This window comes from Plutella xylostella, chromosome 27, assembly GCF_932276165.1.
Source record: "Plutella xylostella chromosome 27, ilPluXylo3.1, whole genome shotgun sequence".
Classification (NCBI taxonomy): Eukaryota; Metazoa; Arthropoda; class Insecta; order Lepidoptera; family Plutellidae; genus Plutella; species Plutella xylostella.
In genome coordinates this window covers 4,036,699-4,057,804 of record NC_064007.1, presented here as the reverse complement: position 1 = coordinate 4,057,804, position 21,106 = coordinate 4,036,699, and the positions used below count along the sequence as shown (strand labels likewise).

The window sequence follows — 21,106 nt, the reverse complement described above, 5'->3', positions numbered from 1 at the left end:
AAGTTGACCTTAATAAAAGACAATTTTCATGATTTTTGTTTCAATATACCCGACCGACCATCATCTCAAGAGCTGCCCCCCCCTAGCTGAAATCCTGGGTACGCCCTTGTGTGTCACATAATCTAAAACAACCGATCTGTCAAAGATTTCTATGCGCATTATCAATTTTGGAGCACTGACTCATATTACCTTGATGAAAAAATGATGTTGACATTTTCATGGAACAGATTTGTTTATCTTCTGTTACGGGCACTGCTGCTGTTCTCTTAGAAGCATGCTGTTGCATTGTTCGAGTAAGTTTGTGTTTTCTACTGGTTTGGCAGTTAAACCTGGATGGTATGCAACCGGGCTTCATTCGGATCTTTGGAACTGAACCCATTATTTTATACTGTCTGTAATTTTCCATGTCATTTTCTAACTGAAAGGTAAATAAAAAGTCTGTTCTTCACATTAGGTATATATATGGTAAAAAGTTAAGTGTTGTAGATTTTTTTATGGATACATATAAGTACTTATTAGAAGATTTTTTGTCGAAGTTAGACCCGGCGATAACACTTTTTGAAAATATAGTTTTTTGTTTTTAAATAAATCGCAAATTGAACCAAGTTTTGCTAATTTTTATCTATGATTGAAAATCTCCCATTGACATAAGATAAGACATAACCTTAAAACTTATATTTTTAAAAGTACTTATATAAAGTTTTATGAAGATACCGAATAGTAAATTAAGTAAGTACTTACGTCAAAATGGTCTTCGCAGAAAGAAATTTTAGTTTTAGTCGATAATGAATCAGGATCCTTATTAGCAAGTTTTAGCCAGGTTTTACGCATGTTTATTTCACCGGGAGCTCTAATCCATAACTTTTCTGGGGTCTTTATTGATGTGTTTTTGCAATCTGGTACAATACAATAATGATAATTACTATACTTTTTGTGTAAACTAGTGCAAGACATGGTTTAAAAGGGCAGTGGTATCCTCAACTGTGATAAATGAATGAATGATTTGCACCAAGTTTGCACCCTTCTGGCGTCACATCGGTCGACACCATGAGTCCATAGACAATTTAAAAACAAATATGGCTGAGAGCGTTTTCGCCTGTTTTGTTTACGGAAAGTACCTAAAACTTTAATTTTAAGTTTTGGGATTTTTTAGCTCCCAAAAAAATGAGAGTATTTTTTTAATCTAATAAAGCCATTATCAATCATATGAGACCTTCTTTAAAAAAGGGTCAAGAAGCCTATTCTGGGTAGTACTTACATAGTATTTTAGGACCTACACAAACATAATATTATGGAAAAAAACAAATATGTTTCGGAAATAGTATCGAATCCCGCGTGATAGACCTTCACTCTTTTAATAACTTAACGAAAAACCTATAGATGGCGCTATACCCAATATTTTTTTTATATTGAGAATATGCGTTTCGTATAAACGTATAAATAAGTACTTAGGTACTCATTAATGATTTTATGATTTAGGTATTAAAACTTGATTGTAAAATACTTTTGTCTAAAGGTGTATTTTGTAAAACTCACGTGGTACGCATATTCTTATGGCGATTGACAGTCTTATTAGTATATTTACCAGCTAAGGGTAGAAGGTACAGCCAAAATAGAAACTTACTGAAATTAGTCTCCTAGTTATGTACCATGTACTTACTAGGTACATACTTACCACCAGAACTTTTCCTTTTCACTTGGAAACGTTTCTTAGGGGACGCCGCAGGTTTTACCGTGTCAGTTTCAACATATTCCTTCAAAACTCTATAAACTGATGCTTTTGAAATACCCAATATGTTGGCGGTTTTTTCCTTCATCTCAAGTTTTGACTGGTATTTATCCGCAGGCCAAGTGTTCTTTACATATATAAACACATTTATAACCATAAACTTCTCATTTTCACTAAAATGAGTCATTTTTCGTATCTTCAGTGGTGACACAAACTCCTTGAAAGGTCGTGGCCGGGAGCTGCTTGAGGTAAACTGAGTCGATTCCATGTTTTTAATAAGATCAACTTTTAATAACATTAATGGACGCATGAAGTGCATCCCACTAAGGAACAAAAATATTACACCTTACTGGACTATAGTGGACACTGGCATGGAGACAAATATAAAAAGGGTAATGTCCTTGCTGTGCTTAGCAACCATGCTTTAATTGAGTATGTGCGGTGTGTTGGGGTAGTGGGGACATTGGGGACTTGGTGGCACTGCCGTAGACACAGATACTTCATACTGATACAAGCATCCTGGAAGTAAATAATTACAAATATTAACCATTAATCTGCCATGGCTACTGAAGTTGTTTCATTGGATTTCACTCTGAACATTTTAAGTTGGGAACAGTAATATGGTAGGTGTATACATAATACTAAGTGGGATCCATCAATGTATATCCTATGACTGATAATGGGTTCAACCGTACAAATTTGCACCCTGCTAATAAGAGTTCTTTAAAAGTTGAAACTAGAGATAAGTAATTACCTCTTCATATTGTAAGATGGAATAGAGTTACTTCGGACTTATTTTCATTAACCATGTACTTTTTTTATATCCTAAATTACAAAAAGTCATCATCATCAGCCAATAATCATCCACTGCTGGACATAGGCCTCTCCCAAGTCCTCGTCTCTGCACCATACGTACAAAAAAAGTATCTACAATCTGAATAACTTTGACATAAAACGAAACAGCACTTAGGTACCTAATAAACTTTTCGATTATTTCCTATCCGCATCCACTGAGGAAAAAAACACTCCGCACCCGCAAACCAACACACAACACAATAGTGTTCTTTTCTCTATGCAACACAACATAACACAACCAAAACACACACAAATAATGACACTGACAGCTGACAGACCGGCGCGATATCAACATGACAGCGCTAGGGATGTATGCGATACATCGATGTTTTGTAAACATCGACATCGGTCTGTACCAAGCGAGCACTTGTTTTCGGAAACTGAGGTAACTAACAACCAGGAAAGGAATATGCTTTTGGGGAAACGGTCATATCGCCAGATTATTCACCAAATGAGCATATGCAGCCGTTTGACAGGTAAGGGGCTATATTATAGTACTTACCTAATAATATGTTTCGTGAATCGCTTGTAGTGGAGATCTACAGGTTGTTGCAAAAGTGGTATAATAGGCTGAAAGGACATCTTTTGTTCTACGACAAGAAATACAAGGTTTTCAATAATACTTTAATTAATACCTAGGTAGGTGTGTTTATTAAAATAACAAAATATAGCAAGAACCCATTGGCAGCTGTCAAATCCATACCTTTTAAGTGTATTTTGTTGGTTTTCAAGGAAAAAAATAATTTATTTCCCAAGCCTCCATCAAACGCCATAGGGCTCTTGCTATATAATTTTACAAAGTATAACTTAACAAACTTAACTAATTTTACCTTATTCTTAAAGGTAAAGTACCTTATACTTAATTGAGTGAAATGGGAATTAAAGTAAAAGGAAATGGAGAAGACAAACTATTTTGTCATCACGAAGTTTTTTTGTTTTTGCCTTCGATAGATCGATGTGAGCCGAAGACTATAAAACCCGTAGAATCAACCTCCTCGGTACAGGCATCTGTAATCAAATAACTATATTGAAATGCTTATTATGTACAGGAAAATATACGGAAGTGTAAGGACCTACTCAGAAGATAGTAGTTATCAATAATATTTTTAGAGAAGACTCTCTTAAACATTGGTTTTTGTGGCTCTCGAATGAGCTTCCTGAGCTTTCTTAATTTCCATCATCATCATCAGCCCTGTATCGCCCACTGTTGGGTATAGGCCTCCTTATTTTCCTTAATTTCCATGCATGAAGATAATCTTATGCTGCATGTACAATTTTATGCGACATACCTACATACAACCATGATATCCATTGCAGGTTTACAAAAATATTTCTGTAGGTAGTTATCTAATCGCTTTATATTGTTTGATTAGAATACGGCACTTCTATCAGGAAGATATTCGGTCCAAGACATATCAGGTATTGGGGTTAAAGAAGGGCTATGGACTATATAGAAAGGTGCATTACCTTCAGATGGCTCTTGTTTTATTTCCATAGTAATTTCAGATCCGGATTTGTTTGCTTGTGCACGTTCAATTGATGTATTCCCGATTACATTTCCGCCAGCAGTTTTTCTTACACCGGTAACATTACTTCCAGTAGTATTTCCTGTAGGTTTTCTTGCAACAGGGACATTATTTCCAGCAGTTTTTCCTTTAGGTTTTCTTACAACAGTTACATTACTTCCAACGGATTTTCCTTTAGTTGTATTTACTATTTTTAATTTGGACTCGTTCACTGAGCTCTTAGGTACATTTATCTCAATGTATGTATCATCTGCTGCTCTAACGACTTGAGCTAAATTTGGTTCTGCTACTGTTTCTTCACCACGTTCGCTCTTTACAATGTCTGATGTTATTCTCACGAACCCTTCCGCTGCAGTTTCTCTTAGTGGATCCTGTTCTTCTACTTTGATGGCATCAGCCATGACCATGGGTTCTTCAGTTTCCTCAGTAGGTGTGGGGGATGCTGGTAGGCTGGTCTTGGAGGTGACTTTTGATGCAACAGGAGGTATTATTTCCTGGCTAGTAGACGGTGCAATGACCGGTGGTTTGGCTTTCTTGACCGCTGGTAGATCAATGTATCTGGAAAGATAAAGAATTATCGATTGAATTGGATTTGAACTGCGTTGGTTGGTCTAATGGGAAAACATTCGTTTAACACCCAAGGTTGCCAGGTTTGATGTGAGTTCGAGTGGATTGTGGTTTCCAAGTTTAGACAGGACAATAGTAGCTGATAACTTATAATTATTAAAAAAAAAAAACAGTGGTCGTGTAGCGTGTGTGAGATGACTCCACATATTTATTAATAACGGAATGCTCGTGAACTATACTTTTACATCGATAGTGTAGTTACTAATAGGGCACTCACTGGTCCAGTTCATCATCGTCGATGTCATCCGTCAGCTCGTCCTCGGCGTCATCGTCCAGCCCTCGCAGCCGGCAGTTCAACTGCGCTTGCAGAGACTCAAATAGGTCTCGCACTATGTTCTGTGGAAAATTATTATTGCCATTAGCATACCAATTTTCCCAAAACTTCTAAACTCGTTTACCCGAGTATACTTAGCCTTATTCGAAAAGGCCGTTAAAAAATGCGTCTTTTAGTGTTGAAAGTCGGGGGTTTTTAACGTTGGTTAGGTTATATTGAGTCCTGTCACAGTGTAGATACTAGATACGTACGTAGACTCTTGTCGATGGCAGCCTGACGACGGCGTGGCTCGCGTGTGCGTGTGGCTCGCACGCGGCACACATGCGCGCGTCCACGCACTGCACGCACACGTACACGCGCGCCGCGACCCGCGACCCGCACTCCGAGCACGCCAGGCTCTCCGGCTGGCGAGCGGCCGGATCTGGAGGGACAGGAAAAATTATAAGTCTTTTTACTCATTTTCAAAAGTCTAAACTAAACAGTAAGTACCTAGTTATATGCTCACGACTCTCACGAGCCACGGCCAAGGGTTAGTCAGAGGTGACTCGCAAGCGAGCTATCCGCTTTTCACTGTAATTTGTGCTCACGTCGAGAGCCGTTTTTTTATGAATATGTTAAGTTAGGTACAAGTATGTATAATGCACAATATGCAGATCTAAAATCTTGATGTGCAGGTTTCCTCACTATGCTTTCATGAACCAAATCAAAAGTCTAAAATACTTTAAAAACACAGAATTACCCTCTGAGACACCTTCAGCTTACTAAGTAACTAGGTACACCATTGGCAACATCCTGTAGACAACAACTTTGGTAGGTACAGTGAAAATAGAGACTTACCGAAGTCAGTCTCCTACTTATACCACATAGCTATACTCACCACCAGACCTTTTCCTTTTAACTTGTTGTTTAAGTTGAGTATGTTTGCCATCACCACTAGGAGCGGTGTGTTCGGGCAGTGGGGACTCGGCTCCACTGCCACTGCCGTAGACGCATGATACTGCACTCTGGTATGGGGATCCTGGAAGTAAGTAAGTACAACTATTAACAATTAATCCGCCATGGGTACTAAAGTAGTTTCATTGGATTTCGCCCTGAAGGGATTTAAGTTGGGAACAGTATAATATAAGTAAATACATATTATGTATAATATAATACATAAGTTACTCAAAACAAGATGGGATCCATAAATGTATAAGTATCTAGTCTAATGGAACAAGTTTTCGGAAGTAAAGAGTGCTTTAAAATAGCAAATTGAAATTTTTAAATGAAATAAGTAGTTACCATATTTCTGCGATAAATTTGAAACTTGGCTGCTTGATGGCCCAAGCTGAAAAGAAAAAAAATAAGTAGGTACATTAAATAAATAAAATAAATATGTGGGGACATCTCACACACGGCCATCCGACCCCAAGCTAGGCAGAACCTGTGTTATGGGTGTCGGACAGCTGATATATCTACACAAATACATAGATAGATAGATACTAAATATAAATATCAACACCCAAGACCCGAGGACAAATATCTGTGTTTAAACAAATATCTGTCCCAGCCGGGAATCGAACCCGGGACCTTCGGCTCAGTAGTCAGGGTCACTAACCACTACGCCATTCGGTCGTCAAATTACCAATTATAATTACATTAATGTTAAATAACCTAACTACTTAAATTAAAAGTGGTATCATAAGAGCTGTTTCTGTTTTTTGCTTACTTCATTAGATTCTTGAATCAATTCCTGTCTTTCTTTATTTAGACTAAATATATGGTCGTTCGGTGATATCAGAAGCTCGTTTTCTCCTATCTGCTTGGCATTCAAATTTGGTTACTTGGTATACAACCCGGTTTCATACGAATTTTCGACACAGAACCAGAGATATGTTAACCACTGGATAAGAAACGCATATTAAAATGTATGAAATGAAAAGTTGAAAACCGCATCGACCATGTTTTGCGGGGCGAGGGGAGGGGAGGGTTCTCTTGACAGTAGTGCATGACAAAGTCGATATTTTTTTATTTAAAAGTACCTAATACCGGAAAGAATGAATGAATCACGTTGGAATACGAATATAGTTTTGAAAACTATTTCCTCTTAATATACCCTAACCTAACAATTATAAAAAAAAAAGTTTTTCATACTCATAAAGTAAAATTATAACAAAGAATAACAAGCATATTATGCGTGTCAATAGTATAAGTAGAGACTGCGTATTGTTTTTTTAATACTCAAGTACAAATAGGGTATGACGGTAAAATAAAACATATTTATGTTGTTTTTATAAATATTTTACTATCGAACATAAAAAATTTAAAGTACTTACCTACTTAATAGAAATTTAAACATACAGTTAAGATTTATAGTATTTTTAATAGTCAGATAAATGGTACCTATGTGAGGAATAATATTGTTTCTGTCACTGTCTTATTGGGTCCATTTGGTCGTATATATTGGGAGGTAGGTTCTAATAATTGGAATTAGAATGAAGAAACGTGAAATGTGACAGTTTTGGGAAAAACTTTTTCAAAAGTTATATCTCATAAAATCTTATACGGTATAAGGAATTAATAGAATCCCTTATACTGTATATAATTGAAAGCTTTGTAGTTGATATGTATTACTATAATAAATGACTCACATTTACTGGGGTGCTTGGTTTATTGTTTTCTTCAGTTGTTTCTACATTAGTAGTTGAACTATTATTACCATCTTCTATTTCATGTGTCTAAAATCAAACAAAATAAATGACATCAAAAATCTATATTTTGTAATCAATCAGCAGAGCCGATATTCGATATCAGGAATATTGAAAATTATTAAAGTTAAAAGTTAAGGAGAACCAGTCTACGTATGTATGTTTACTATGTATGTACATATACTTAAAAATTTATGCAAATTTAATGTAGGAACAGCATTTTTATATAATGCCCTGCATTTAAGACCTTGTTTGTAACATTCTGTTTCGAAATGCAGGCTACAAATTGTATGGTGTTTGGTTGGGATCCACGTTGCTTCCCTGCGAACACTCGCCACCCACATTCTTTTTCGCTAGGGGCAAACGGGAATCTGTAAAATTACGAGCACATGGATCAATCATTTATTGTGATAAAGAAGGTAATGATAATTATTGCCTCAAGCCTATGCCCTAAATCCAACAATTATTGAAATATTTTTTTAATCTATTTATTTTATAATAGGTGTTCCCGCGAGCTTCGCTTCGCCTTAAAAAGTTTTCCCGTGGGAATTCCACGATAAAAGCCTATGTGTTATTCAAGGGTGTCAGCTAATTCCATACCAAATTTCATTAAAATTGGTTGAGCCGTTTTGACGTGAAGAAGTAACAAACATACAGTTATTATATATATATTGTATTTTGTTATTATATATAAAATACAAAAAATATAACAAGTAGCAAATGCTTATTAAGTTTTATAGTCAGATTTTATTGCTTTGATTTGATTTTATTATACCTAATTAAAAAAAAAAAAACCGACATCACAAAACAACTAAAATGAAAGAAATAATTTTATTTAAGGTTTACACCAATTCTATGTGACAGTACAAATATACCTAAGAAGAAACTGTTCTTTTTTTAAGTTGCTGCCATACTTCTTCAGATTATTTTGTTTTTTGAAGTCGGTTTTTTATTTTTTTAAATTAGGTATTATTTTATTTTATTGTTTTTAGTTTATTTGCAATAATTTTCAATCAAAAGTAGGATGCAAATGATACAAATAAGTCCTACTAGTCAATATGGATCATTGAAGCCTAAACATGAGGTAGTTGCTATATACTAAGATATAGGGTTTAATTTTAACTAAAAACTGTTTGCTTGCCTATTGCATTGGAGTAGCTGTAATGATAGGTTTTAAGTTATTAAATAAATAAATAAAATACCGTTGAGGAGTTATTACGCTTCATCGATACAATACGATACTGTTCATCGATGTTTTCAAGCCATATGCGGCAGAAAAAAGTATTGAGTGAACGATCATTTACTTCATTCTCATGTAGGTATAATCCTACTTAATTACGGATGTAATATCTAGGTTGAAGGTCTGTACAAAAATATGCTATTGCAAATTTGGCCGTCTATTGCTTTGTTTACAAACCTGATTTCATTAATTTATCTAAGGCTATTCCAGGCTATTCTTTGCCTTTTAGCTTCAGTAGGATGTGATTCTTTTAAAATCTTATGTTTTCTATTCCAAGCAAACCTGGAGGGTATGCAATCAGGTTTCATTTTAATCCTTTTTACTGAACCCATTATTTTATACTTTATATAGTTTTCCATGTCATGTTCCAACTGAAACGTAAGAAATATAAGTTATTAGCATCTTTACTACATAGATTTTATAACCTCTAAATATTATCCACATTTCCCAAAGTATTGATTCTTGAAGTAGTTAACCTATCATTAAAGAGTATATTTCATTAGATAGGTAATGTTAATACAGTTACTTACATCAAACATCAAAGTGATCTTCACAAAAGTATAAACGAGATTTATTTGATAACAGTCCGGCATCTCGTCTCGCAACTTTTAACCAAGTGTTTCTCATATTTATATCCACTGGCACTTGAATCCATAATTTGTCTGGTGTTTTTACACTAGTGTTCTCACATTCAGAAACAACACACCAACGATACGGAGAATAATTACTCATTATTAAAATTTTCAATACATATCAAAATGTGTATTACTGACAGCTGTAGCTTGTTTACTAACGTAATGACGTCATTACCAAAAAACAATCATGGCGTCCGTTGTGTGCCGCGTTTTCGCGAAATACGCGCGAAATTTGAAATAATGATAAAACAATTAATATATATTCGTACATATTGTATTGGTGGATAATGTTAAGCTTGTTTTTGTTATTTTTGAAATTGATTCCTACTAGCTTTAAGTAAATTTGCAGTGCCCACTATGGGTATCAAGTTGTAAGTACTTACTATTTTATTTAAGATCAATGTACACTTGATGGCAATAAAATATTTGATTTGATTTGATACATAACGTGAGAAAAAAATATTTTTAATTTTTTAGAGATATATTAAGACTAAAGAATTTATTTAAGATATATTTCAAAAATGCATGTAATACCCTATTGTGTAGAAAAGAAGAAGAAAAGGTACTTACCTGTGATAAGAAACATTTTGCGTTCCGCCAGAAACATTTTTACAAAATAATACGGCGCAATTGCCCATTTTTCATAGCTTGTTATTCCTTGATTCCTTGGGAAGTAAATTGACACTGACAATACTGACATAGTGGTTATGGCAATTCCACAGGATTCCTTTTTCTGAGGTTGAGAATGAAGTTTTACTTGAAAATCTCCCATTGGGGCGCACGAATGAGGTTTTCAACCATAGACAAACAATGGTTGTTTGTCTATGGTTGAAAACCTCCCATTGAGGGATGGGGCGGGTATGGGGGGATCGGGGAGAGGGGGTAAACCTAACGTGACCATTTATTTTTTTTGTCAGAGCGGGACATCTGCGGATTTATGTTACAAAAAAAACATCATTACAATTTTTATGTAGTCTATGTAGGCTGTAGGGAATGAAATCTCGTACGAGATTTCCACCTAGCGAGATCTCGCGAGACCTGGCAAATTACGGGATCTCGCGAGATTGGAAGAATCGCTATTAAAACATAAATGCAAATGTTTATTTTTAGTAGGTACCTAGGTACCTACTAGTAACTGACATAGTTATAAAAATAAAGTGACTTTTATTTAAAAAAATAATGAAAATATTATTTTGTCTCTAACTCCAATAAATAAAATGTTTATCTCTATAATTAATACACCTATTACGGCTAATCAGTTCAAATTTATGCAATATTGGTAAAAAAAAACATTATCTATGTTTATTATTTTGTAAATTTATTACAAAGGAGTAATAGGAACATTGGTTATTGTAAATTAAAACAAAAACTTAACTTCACAAGTTCTTAAATAAATGTTGTGAGATCGTATTAATCAAATAAAAGAAATTCGAAAGAGAAGTCAGATCAAGTTATCAAGGTACGGAAAGGCAAGTTAATTTTTGTGTAAATTATTTTGATTCTGAAGAAATATGTAACTAAATTCTAATTTTAAAGCTGTCAAAACCTTATTGTATTTGTTTAAAATTCGACTCTATGTGTGAAGGCTCGTTGACACAGTACGAGCTGCTGCCTACTCGGTTTGTGTACCTCGTACGCCAGTAGCTCGGCTCGCCTTTGCTGTCTACACGACACCCAGTCCCAGTGTGTGTCAAGTCGCGGCGTAGCACACAAAAAAACACGGTTCCCACTCACAACTGTCCGGCTGGCACTGGCGAGCTACTGCCGAACGCGTCCAAACGATGCGAGCGACGGCCGAGCTGCTGTCATGGGCGAGTTGCTGCCGGCGAGCAGGCGAGTGAAAACAAAATTTTTTGAAGTAACTCGGATGCGAGCTACTGACCAACTCGCATGTACGAGTTACTCGTAGTTTACGTCCAAACAGTGCGAGTTACAGCAGTGCAGCTACTCGGAAGGCTGACTCGTACGCTAGCTCGCACTGTGTAAACTAGCCATAATTGTCATTTTTTTCTGCTTTTTAGCAAAATTGATAGTTTGACAGCGTTAAAATTTGAATTTCTGACTTTCGACATCATTGGCTTCTCAAAAAACTCATCATCTGATAGACGACTTCTGATTTTGCATGAAATACCTACACGTCGTCACGCTGCATTTGTCGATCTCGTTATCTCGCGAGATCTCGTACGAAATTTAAAGAGTTTCAATCTCGTTAAATATGGCCGGGATCTCACGAGTTCAGGATCTAGGCGGGACGAGATTGCATTCCCTAAGTCTATGTGAGAGGTAAGAAGATATTATATAGCTGTCTCAAGTGATTAATGCTAAATGTAGGTAATTTAAATTATCATTTGGCCTGTTTGTGAAAGCGGGACATTTTCGCCCTCGCCGGGGACAGCGGGACGCACAGCTTGAAAGCGGGACTGTCCCGCCGAAAGCGGGACGTATGGTCACCTTAGGTAAACCCCACCCGGGTTCCTTTTTTCCTTTTGAGGTACGGAACCCTAGAAACACTTACAAAAATCGATGGTACTGCATTTGGTGTTAACATTCGTCGCGAACATTTCTCAACGAAGTCTCCTGGCATAAAGTGTCGGCTACATACTACAGAATGTTTTCGAACATTTATAGGAATAACTTTTAGCCACATTTGCTTTATTTTTACATTGGATGGAAAGCTGAAATTTAGAAACATATATTTTAAGTACTTAAATAAAATTGACTTGGTTGGGTTGGGACTAAACTTTAAACACAAAAATCGAAATTTGCCTATTTTTAGAAAAAAATGCTAAGGACCCGTCCGCACCGCGAATATTTTTTCGCAAATCTGTAACACATTTTACACATTGAACACTAGAGGAATATCGCGCGGCGAAATATTCGCTGTGCGGACAACTTGATAGAGTCGTGGTTATGGTTAGCGCAGCGCTCCGAAGCTTCAGAACAACAAAACTGCTGCGCTAATCACGGCTTTATCCTGTCGCTTAACCGAACCGTGACAATTCTTGTTCGTTCGTTCATCGATTAAGGGTGTCTTGCACAACAAAGTTAATCAAAATTAAATCTATGACCTCTTGCTCTGACATTATACTGACAGAGCAAGAGACAAATTATTTAATTTTATTTAACTTTGTTGTGCAAGACGCCCTTAGAGAGTGACCCCCGACCCGAGTGAGAAATGGAAAGTGATTCAAAAGTACGAATTAATGGAAACCCTAACCATAACGCAGTGATTTTGTGACTATATTTACGCTTACCTGTGAAAGGATATATTACAGCCGGCCACAGACTCGCTCCCACAACCTTTTATGCAACAACTTTTCACCATGGTTTCAATTTAGCGTAAAATTCTGAGAATTATCAATCCCTCCCAATAAAATATCACAGGCAGAAAACGAAAAGACGTCTTCTGTCTTCAATGGAAGTAATAATACAACAGGAATGCGCACTGCACCAAAAAAACGAGCCGACAGATAGTCAGCACGGACGGAGCCCTCCATCTCTTTCTATTTTTGGTGACCATAATTTTAGGTAATTCATGAGACATCACTTCTTATCTATCATGTCGCGAATAGGTGTCGATGGTCTCAAAGTCACCTATTATTCGAATAATTCGATTGTAATGTAGGTACGAATGTATTTTGGTGATATGACAATTGAGTAAAGAAATGGGGTGAAGGTCAAATTTGTATAGATGTGTGGTTGCAGCGCAATGTAATATTGATATGTTTTTTTTCCATATCAATTAGATATTCCCAAGGTTTGAACTAGCAACAACAATCTGTCTTTTTACCAAATTCTACTAAGATGGACTGGTTTTAATTAGAGAGTTAGGATTGACGTAAATAATAAGATGAGCGAAATCAAACAACACACATTTTTATAATAAGTATACTTAATACAATGTAGGTATTTATTGGATCTTCTTTATTTACACGTTACTATTCGGGTAATCCGTTTACATAGTCTAGTTGATGAAAATCATAAGATTTAAAAAAAATATATCTCAATCTAAGTGCTTCCGCCGGTTTTAAGCTTGATAAATTATCTTATAATACTCATATCTATCACCAAAAAAATCAACAGCTCATAACTCTTTACCAGCCTTATAAGATAAAAAAGCCACAATAATACCTAATGATACTTAGGTATAAAATAAAACAAAAAGTTGAATCAAACAGGTCCTAATTAATGGAAAGTGATTCAAAAGTACGAATGAATGGTCACCCTAACCATAACGTCTCTCACAACAGTATAAAAATGTATGACCGAAGTTTGACAACTTCGGTCTTGTCGTAAAGTATTTAGAAAAACTACCAATATTTTTTATGAAATTATTATTCATACAAATACCAAATATTTCATTAAAATTACATGTTTATAATGATTTATTATAAATTTGTTTTTGAAAATGATATGATATACAGTAGTCTATGAGTTAATTTAATATTTTTTTTTGCATAGCTCTCTTCGTACAAAATCTACTAAAGTTTACTCAACTAAATCCTGGCAATTGTTAGAAAGAGAGGAAGGGCTCTGTGGTAACCCTCTCTATCGGCTCGCGGCCTCTTTCACTTCAAATATAAATCTTAAGGTGAATTCGTTAGGTCTTTTTTTTGGTTTGCATCATTTTGGTGAGTGCGCATTCCTGTTGTATTATTACTTCCATGCTGTCTTCTTATTTATTTGGGCTAGCCGTAATGTATTTTGAAAAACTACCAATATTTTTTATGAAATAATGATCCAACCAAACAAATAAAAATTGTTTCACTAAAAAGACCTTTGAATACTTAATTATTTATTATTAAAACTTCTTAAAAATCATATGCAGCAGCCTCACTCCCACTGAATTATTTTAATATATTTTTTTGGTTACCTAGCTCTCTTCGTACAAAATCTACTAAAGTTTATTCAACTACACACTGGCAATTGTTAAAAAGGGATGCACTGACTCTGTACTCTGTGCTAGCCCTCTCTCTCTCTCTCGATCGGCTAGAGCGGGCTCTTTTTGTTTGCAAGGGGCTGGGAGCCTGGGAAGGAACGGAACTAAACGGCCGTGGTCAGAAGTTGAAAATTTGTTCAACCTTTTGACTTTTGACACGCGCAGTACCTACATAGTCTACATACACCTGCGTCGTCGAGTGTCGTCGTGTCGCCCCATACCCAGAGTATTGAGTGAGTTTCATGCGGAATACTTATCATATCACATACAAAAACACACACATTCAGAGCGTCGTCGCTCGCCTGTCAAACATCTGCCAGATCCATACAAGTTAGGTACCTACCATGGAAGTACATTTTTTCTACTTCCATGGTACCTACTTACTAAGATTTTAGGCCCGGGTCTCCTATTTGCGCCGCGGGTCGCGTCCGGCGTCTCGCCGTGGGCCGCGTCACGATGCTCACTACGTCTACGCGCCAACGTCGGCGTGTGAGAGAGACCGCATCAGTACATTTCTATAGTGAGCATCGTGACGCGGCCTACGGCGTGACGCTGGACTCGACCTGCGGCGTAAATAGAAGACCCAGGCCTGAAGCGTGCGACGCGCACATCTACATTTGTTTAGTGTCGAGCTAACCATTCTACAGACCAATCAATAAAGTCGCATATCTTCAAAAATAGAATCTCACACCTACGACCATTTATGAACCTTACATTGTGTAAAATTACAGTTCTTTTTTCTGGTATTGCCTTGCGAGTTACGACGTTTTTTTATGGATTATTTTTGCTTCTTCACATTTGAATAAAGAATATGATGGAGTCGCGTTGAATTTCAAAATACTTAATGAAAGTGGGTACGTAAAAGTTGAGTTATTTTGTTAAGATTACATTATGTTTTAGTAAGTAACTACCTATGTCTGTTAGTAATACAAAATTAGTTTGTCTGTTGAGCCGAGTTAATATTTGGAGCGGATAATTATTAGGTGTAAGAATAGATCGCGTCAAAAACACCACGTTACGCTCTTTGACTCAAGTTTCTGACGTCGGTCGTCGGCGCACAGACCACAAAGCTTTAGCTAGCCAACTAATTCCTACCTGAGTAGTCCGAAGCTGCGGGGGATCGCGATCGTTGGACAAAACATAAAGAGGCCTTTGGCCAGCGGTAAAACATTAGTTAGGTTTATACTATACAATAGGTAAGCTATTTAAAAAATGTATGTATGTACTCACTTGTAATTTAGGAATTGCTGTTCTAACCAATCGACGCCTGGTTAAAGTATTTCCGGATAAATCTGATTTGTCGAAGTGATCCGAACATATAACCGAAGTCTTCGCAGGCTTATAAAATGTTTCTCCTCTTTCTCTGGCAACAATCGAGATCCATTCTGCACACGTAATCGGATCGTGAGGAAACCTAAAATAAAATTTTCAGTATTACATTAATAAAGATCTACTCCATGCATCTTCTGTTCTATTCAACAAATGTGTGCGTATGTTGGGCAAACCTTCGCCAACCGTTCTTTGCAAGCTATTTAATATTGTATTTATTTAAAATATGGCTTTGTTTGTTGGAAGAAAGCTTAAAATATAATAAATTCCTCTTGTACTTACCGAAAGTAAGAAACTCCGAGCGATACATTGATATTTCGGTAGTTATTTTTGCAACTTCTTATTGCACATTGTGGCATTGTGACGCGCGCGTGTTAACATTGGCTGTGTTGAAACCAAACTTATTCAAAATAGAAGCTCACTCGGAAAGTGAGGTGATAGGGTCATTGTACCAGCGGGCTACCATGCGTCAGTTTGTTGAGTGGTGTTTAGTTGTTTGTTGTAATTGGTTTAGACTTATTTTTTGTTAAAATTTGCTGTTTTAGATTAAACCCAAAATTGGAAATGCCTTTTTTATTGTAGTTTGTTAGACTTATGTGTGTTTTATGTACTTATACTAAAGCATGTGTCGCAATGCACATTGTGTGACAATGTACTTATGTTATGAATGTATAAATAACGCCATCTGTTATAATTTATTTGAACTATGTGGTTGTCTGGAAGAGATTACTTTTAGTAGGTAATAAGGCCGTCGATTGTACTTTTTATTAGGGTTCCGTAGCCAAAATGGCAAAAACGGAACCCTTATGACGACGGACGACCGAATGGCGTAGTGGTTAGTGACCCTGACTACTGAGCCGAAGGTCCCGGGTTCGATTCCCGGCTGGGGCAGATATTTGTTTAAAGACAGATATTTGTACTCGGGTCTTGGGTGTTGATATTTATATTTAGTATCTATCTATCTATGTATTTGTGTAGATATATCAGCTGTCCGACACCCATAACACAGGTTCTGCCTAGCTTGGGGTCGGATGGCCGTGTGTGAGATGTCCCCACATATTTATTTTTTTTTTAATTTTTTTTTTTATTTATAGTTTCGTCATGTCCGTCTGTCCGTCTGTCCGTCTGTCCGTCTGTCACAGCCGATTTACTCGGAAACTATAAGTACTACAGTGATGAAATTTGATGGGAATATGTGTTGTATGAACCGCTACAAAAATATGACACTAAATAGTAAAAAAAAGAATTGGGGGTGGGGCCCCCCATACATGTAACTGAGGGATGAAATTTTTTTTTTCGATGTACATACCCGTGTGGGGTATCAATGGAAAGGTCTTTTAAAATGATATAAAGTTTTCTAAAAAACATTTTTCTTAAAGTGAACGGTTTTTGAGATATCAGCTCTCAAAGTCGTAAAAAGTATGTCCCCCCCCCTCTATTTTTATAACTACGGGGTATAAAATTCTAAAAAAAATAGAGGTGATGCATGCTAATTAACTCTTTCAACGATTTTTGGTTTGATCAAAGTATCTCTTATAGTTTTTGAGATAGGTTGATTTAACTGTAATTTTGGTTAAGTTATTGTGCTTACTACGGAACCCGCGAGCGCGAGCCCGACTCGCACTTGGCCGGTTTTTTCGTTTTCATGTTTGTAAAACTGTTTCTGTTTGTGTGCAATAAAGAGTATATTATCTTTATGTGAGTTCCGACCAAATATCTTTTATTTGGTGCCGAGCTGTATTTGAGTAGACAACGCTTGTCTCATTCCTTGTATAGAAACCAAGCGTGCCATTATTTTTATACCTACTGTGACGTCACGTGAGTGATTTAGTGATGGGAATTCCACATCCACGAATAAAAAATAATTACATAATATCGATTTCGCAATCGATTACATAATCGAGTTCATCGACAGAGGAATGATAAAACGACAGAGGAATGATAAATCATGAATAGGCTACTTGACTCATGTCATATTCAGGAGAAGAAAATCAAATGAGTATTTATTGCAGAATTGAATTTACGAAACCAAAATATATTGATTTCGGCAAATTAAACTCCAGGATGGTTTCATAATTTCTATTTTAAAACAATATGTTTTCATTGACAAAATATTGACACAACATATTATTAAATGGAGCACTTATTGAAATAATGAAATTATAACAATAATATTATTACTTAATTAAGCAAAAAATGTCTAATTTATTTAGTTAACAAGTGCCGGCTCTCCTACAGTGGGAGGTATAACTAGAGCTAGACATTATCTCACCTATTTTTTGTTGAGCAAGATTCAGTTTGTGTACCTACATTTTTTTTTCTTTGGCGAAAATAACGACGTATCTTCGTTGGACGTAGACGGCTGGTGAATTTCTTGTAACACAGATAAACTATTAAATAATCCCCATAATATCAACTTCAAGATGTCCACTTTTGTCGATTCGTTACATAATATCAAATGATACGATTATCTATACGAGCAGGTAATAGATAGGTACAACAAACAATACATTACAATATTAACACATGAACAGTGAAAATAATAAAGAACTTACCTCTTCTAATTTTCTTTTTGGCGTGCTACGTGGTGAAGATTCGTGTGCTGCAAGATTTGCATCTATATTCTGTACAAACAAAAAATAAATTAAATAATTAGTTCATAGGGGTGCGTGTGTATGTGTGAGTTGTAGCGTATGTTTATGGAAGTGTATGGGTGTGTGTTGTTATACCGTGTAAGTGAATTTAGAATTAGTAATGTAAAATTAATCCGCTTACTTCAGCATTAGTTAACGTTTTTAATACATCAATAGTTGGTATTGCGTTTGTAGTAAGGCGTCGGATTTTTTTTGTTTCCATAAAGCATTAAAATGAACAGAGCAAATTCGACTATATTGTGTTGGGAACCAATTTATTTGGCCCGTCGCTTCAATCCATTTCTCTTTTACATTTACATCACTTGGAAATCTGTAATAATAATAATAAATTGCCTAGTACTAGTAGTAATACATTCTGAACAAAATATGAAAAATTCACGGAGAATACTACGATCATTATCATTCCTCTGTTACAAAATCGATTACAATTTTAATCGAAAACCACTAGCTGTACAACAGTACAACACAACACTTGGTTCATTTGACAGAAAAATAACAATTGCCTTTTTACCATGAAGCCGAGTGGCCAGCAAAAACATCATTCAATTTAATGTCCACTGCGTGCTTAAAATGACATGTCATGAAGACACATGTAATATACAGCTTTGTAACCAAAGGCGGCAGTGTATGATGAATGATGCGATAAGCACTCAGTTACATAGTTTTCATTGTAAAATCATGATGAACAAAATAGAATGTGAAAATCTACATAAAATAATGCAAAAACACACAATTTAATAATAAAACTACTTACCGATGAAAGGAAACGTTTCCTTTATCTCGTCCCACTTTGTTTGTGTAGTTTTTACAGCTCAATACGGCACAATGAGGCATTTTTAAGTTTTTCGTTTGGTGTCCGTCACCGAGGACGTTCGAGGGCGGCGGAGTAAATGACACTGCGCTAAAGGAAAGGAAGTGAATTTCACTCCCTTTTTACACGCGAAGTACATGCACTTGCGTTGTCTACTCAAATACAGGTCTGTGGTCATGTGGTGCCGAGCTACATACTTTGACGACGGCGAAGACGTAACCTTGTACGTGCGTTCATATAGCACATTGAGATCGATAATGTCAACATCAATCTCTTCTTACTTACTTGTAAACTTGGTGGTCGAAGACTTGGTGCTGGCGTTGACACTGACAGCCATTGTTCCACATTTTTACAAACCTGTAAATATTTTTTTAAGCAATTGTAGGTATCAAGGTATTGGATTCTGAATATGGAGAACAAGGTAACAATTGTTAGGTGTTGTTGTTCTTTATAGGGTGGAATTTAATGACTTAGGCCGAGTTTTTTGATCCGTGGTCAACCATTAGTCAAATCACTTGCCAAGCATGACAGCTGCATACGAATTTTGGTAGCCATTTTTTTCCAATGGTTGAGTTAACTAGAGATCAAAAAACTGGCCCTTAGTGTTAAAGCCAAATTAAGGCTGATTTTACCAGACTTATCCAACAATATTCGCTAAAATTAAAATAGAAATCGCGAAAAAAAGATTCCCTGTATAAAATGTCACCTGACGGTCAATAAATTACAGTAGTTAAGTAGGTATTTATTATTGCGAATTTTTATCTTCATTTTAGCAGATATCAGTTACTATGTCCGGTTCATTGACCTGCCTTCGCATGTAACACTGATGAAATTTCACTCTGTATTTATATGTAAGCAGGTATACCTTAGACTCAAATAATTGCGGTAAAGCTGAATCTTTTAGCCTTTGTAGTCCGGCCTTTGAAACATCAAAATCTTTGTCACAAAAATGAGCAGAGCATACTCTTGTATTTTTATGAGGCTTGAAATAAGGCTCTTCTCGTTGTTCCCTAATAATGCGACACCAAATCTCTTTACGGACTGGATCATGTGGAAATCTGTAATTTAAAAAATAATTGAATTGTAATTCGCCTCAGAAGGAATCTCGCAAACTAAAAAAATAAGCACAGCAATGGCGACGACATGAGAGTATGTGGGTTGGGTGCGTACTGCGTATGTAGGTGCGACGTGATTGGCGCACGGCGGCTGACTGACTGAGTGTGAATTTGTGTGTGTCGGGCTCGTCGCAACAATGAAATCAAGTTACTTTGAGTGCCTCACTTTTTAGTCAGCGAGATTCCTTCCGTCTTTTTTTCTACTTCTATGTGTTATCCTATCCTTTTTACTAGAAGCTTGATGACGGCATCAGCTTTTGAGCTATAGAGCGTCCCGTAGTACTCGCATACAGTATACATAATACAATGACATACGTGCGAAAACATTATCCGTCGAGTAAAAACTTGACATAGAAAAAATCACGCTCTAAAAATATAGTACTTAGTTAATATATAACTATATAATATAGTATGAAACAAGAAAATATTCGCGGAGGATAGCAACCAAAAAATTACGTCTGTACAAGGTTACATCGCGCGGCCATTGTAGACTTTGGTAGTAAAATAATTGTCGCTTAAAATGAGTTTATTTATTAATTTAAGGATAATTACCGATGATACGATATTCCATGTTTCTTTTGGACCTTTGTATCATAGTTTCTGCAGCCTTTCACAACACAACTAGGCATATTTTATCACAAGAAATAAAGACTATCTCTCCGCCACAGACAACTGTCGACTGACT

General features: G+C 36.1%; 1 protein-coding gene across 10 annotated transcripts in view; it reads right to left on the bottom strand.

Moving 5' to 3' along the window:
* The window catches only part of LOC105381188, a 25,607-nt gene extending 4,501 nt beyond the window's left edge, over window positions 1-21,106 (bottom strand). For 2 of the 10 annotated variants that reach the window (XM_038110065.2, XM_048630802.1), the window contains exons 1-4: window positions 2,704-2,857; window positions 1,676-2,248; window positions 742-896; window positions 190-418 (exon numbers count right to left, since the gene is read on the bottom strand). In XM_038110065.2, coding sequence (XP_037965993.2) covers window positions 190-418; window positions 742-896; window positions 1,676-2,048 — 757 coding nt within the window. In that variant the 5' untranslated portion in view covers window positions 2,049-2,248; window positions 2,704-2,857. Of the gene's footprint in view, window positions 1-189; window positions 419-741; window positions 1,216-1,675; window positions 2,249-2,483; window positions 2,555-2,703; window positions 2,858-3,424; window positions 3,593-4,051; window positions 4,669-4,954; window positions 5,074-5,262; window positions 5,433-5,888; window positions 6,030-6,292; window positions 6,339-12,088; window positions 12,249-12,827; window positions 13,037-15,742; window positions 15,927-16,123; window positions 16,605-19,591; window positions 19,664-20,171; window positions 20,365-20,973 lie in introns of those variants that run through there. The other 8 variants (XM_038110070.2, XM_038110073.2, XM_038110075.2 and 5 more) reach the window with 8 other exon arrangements.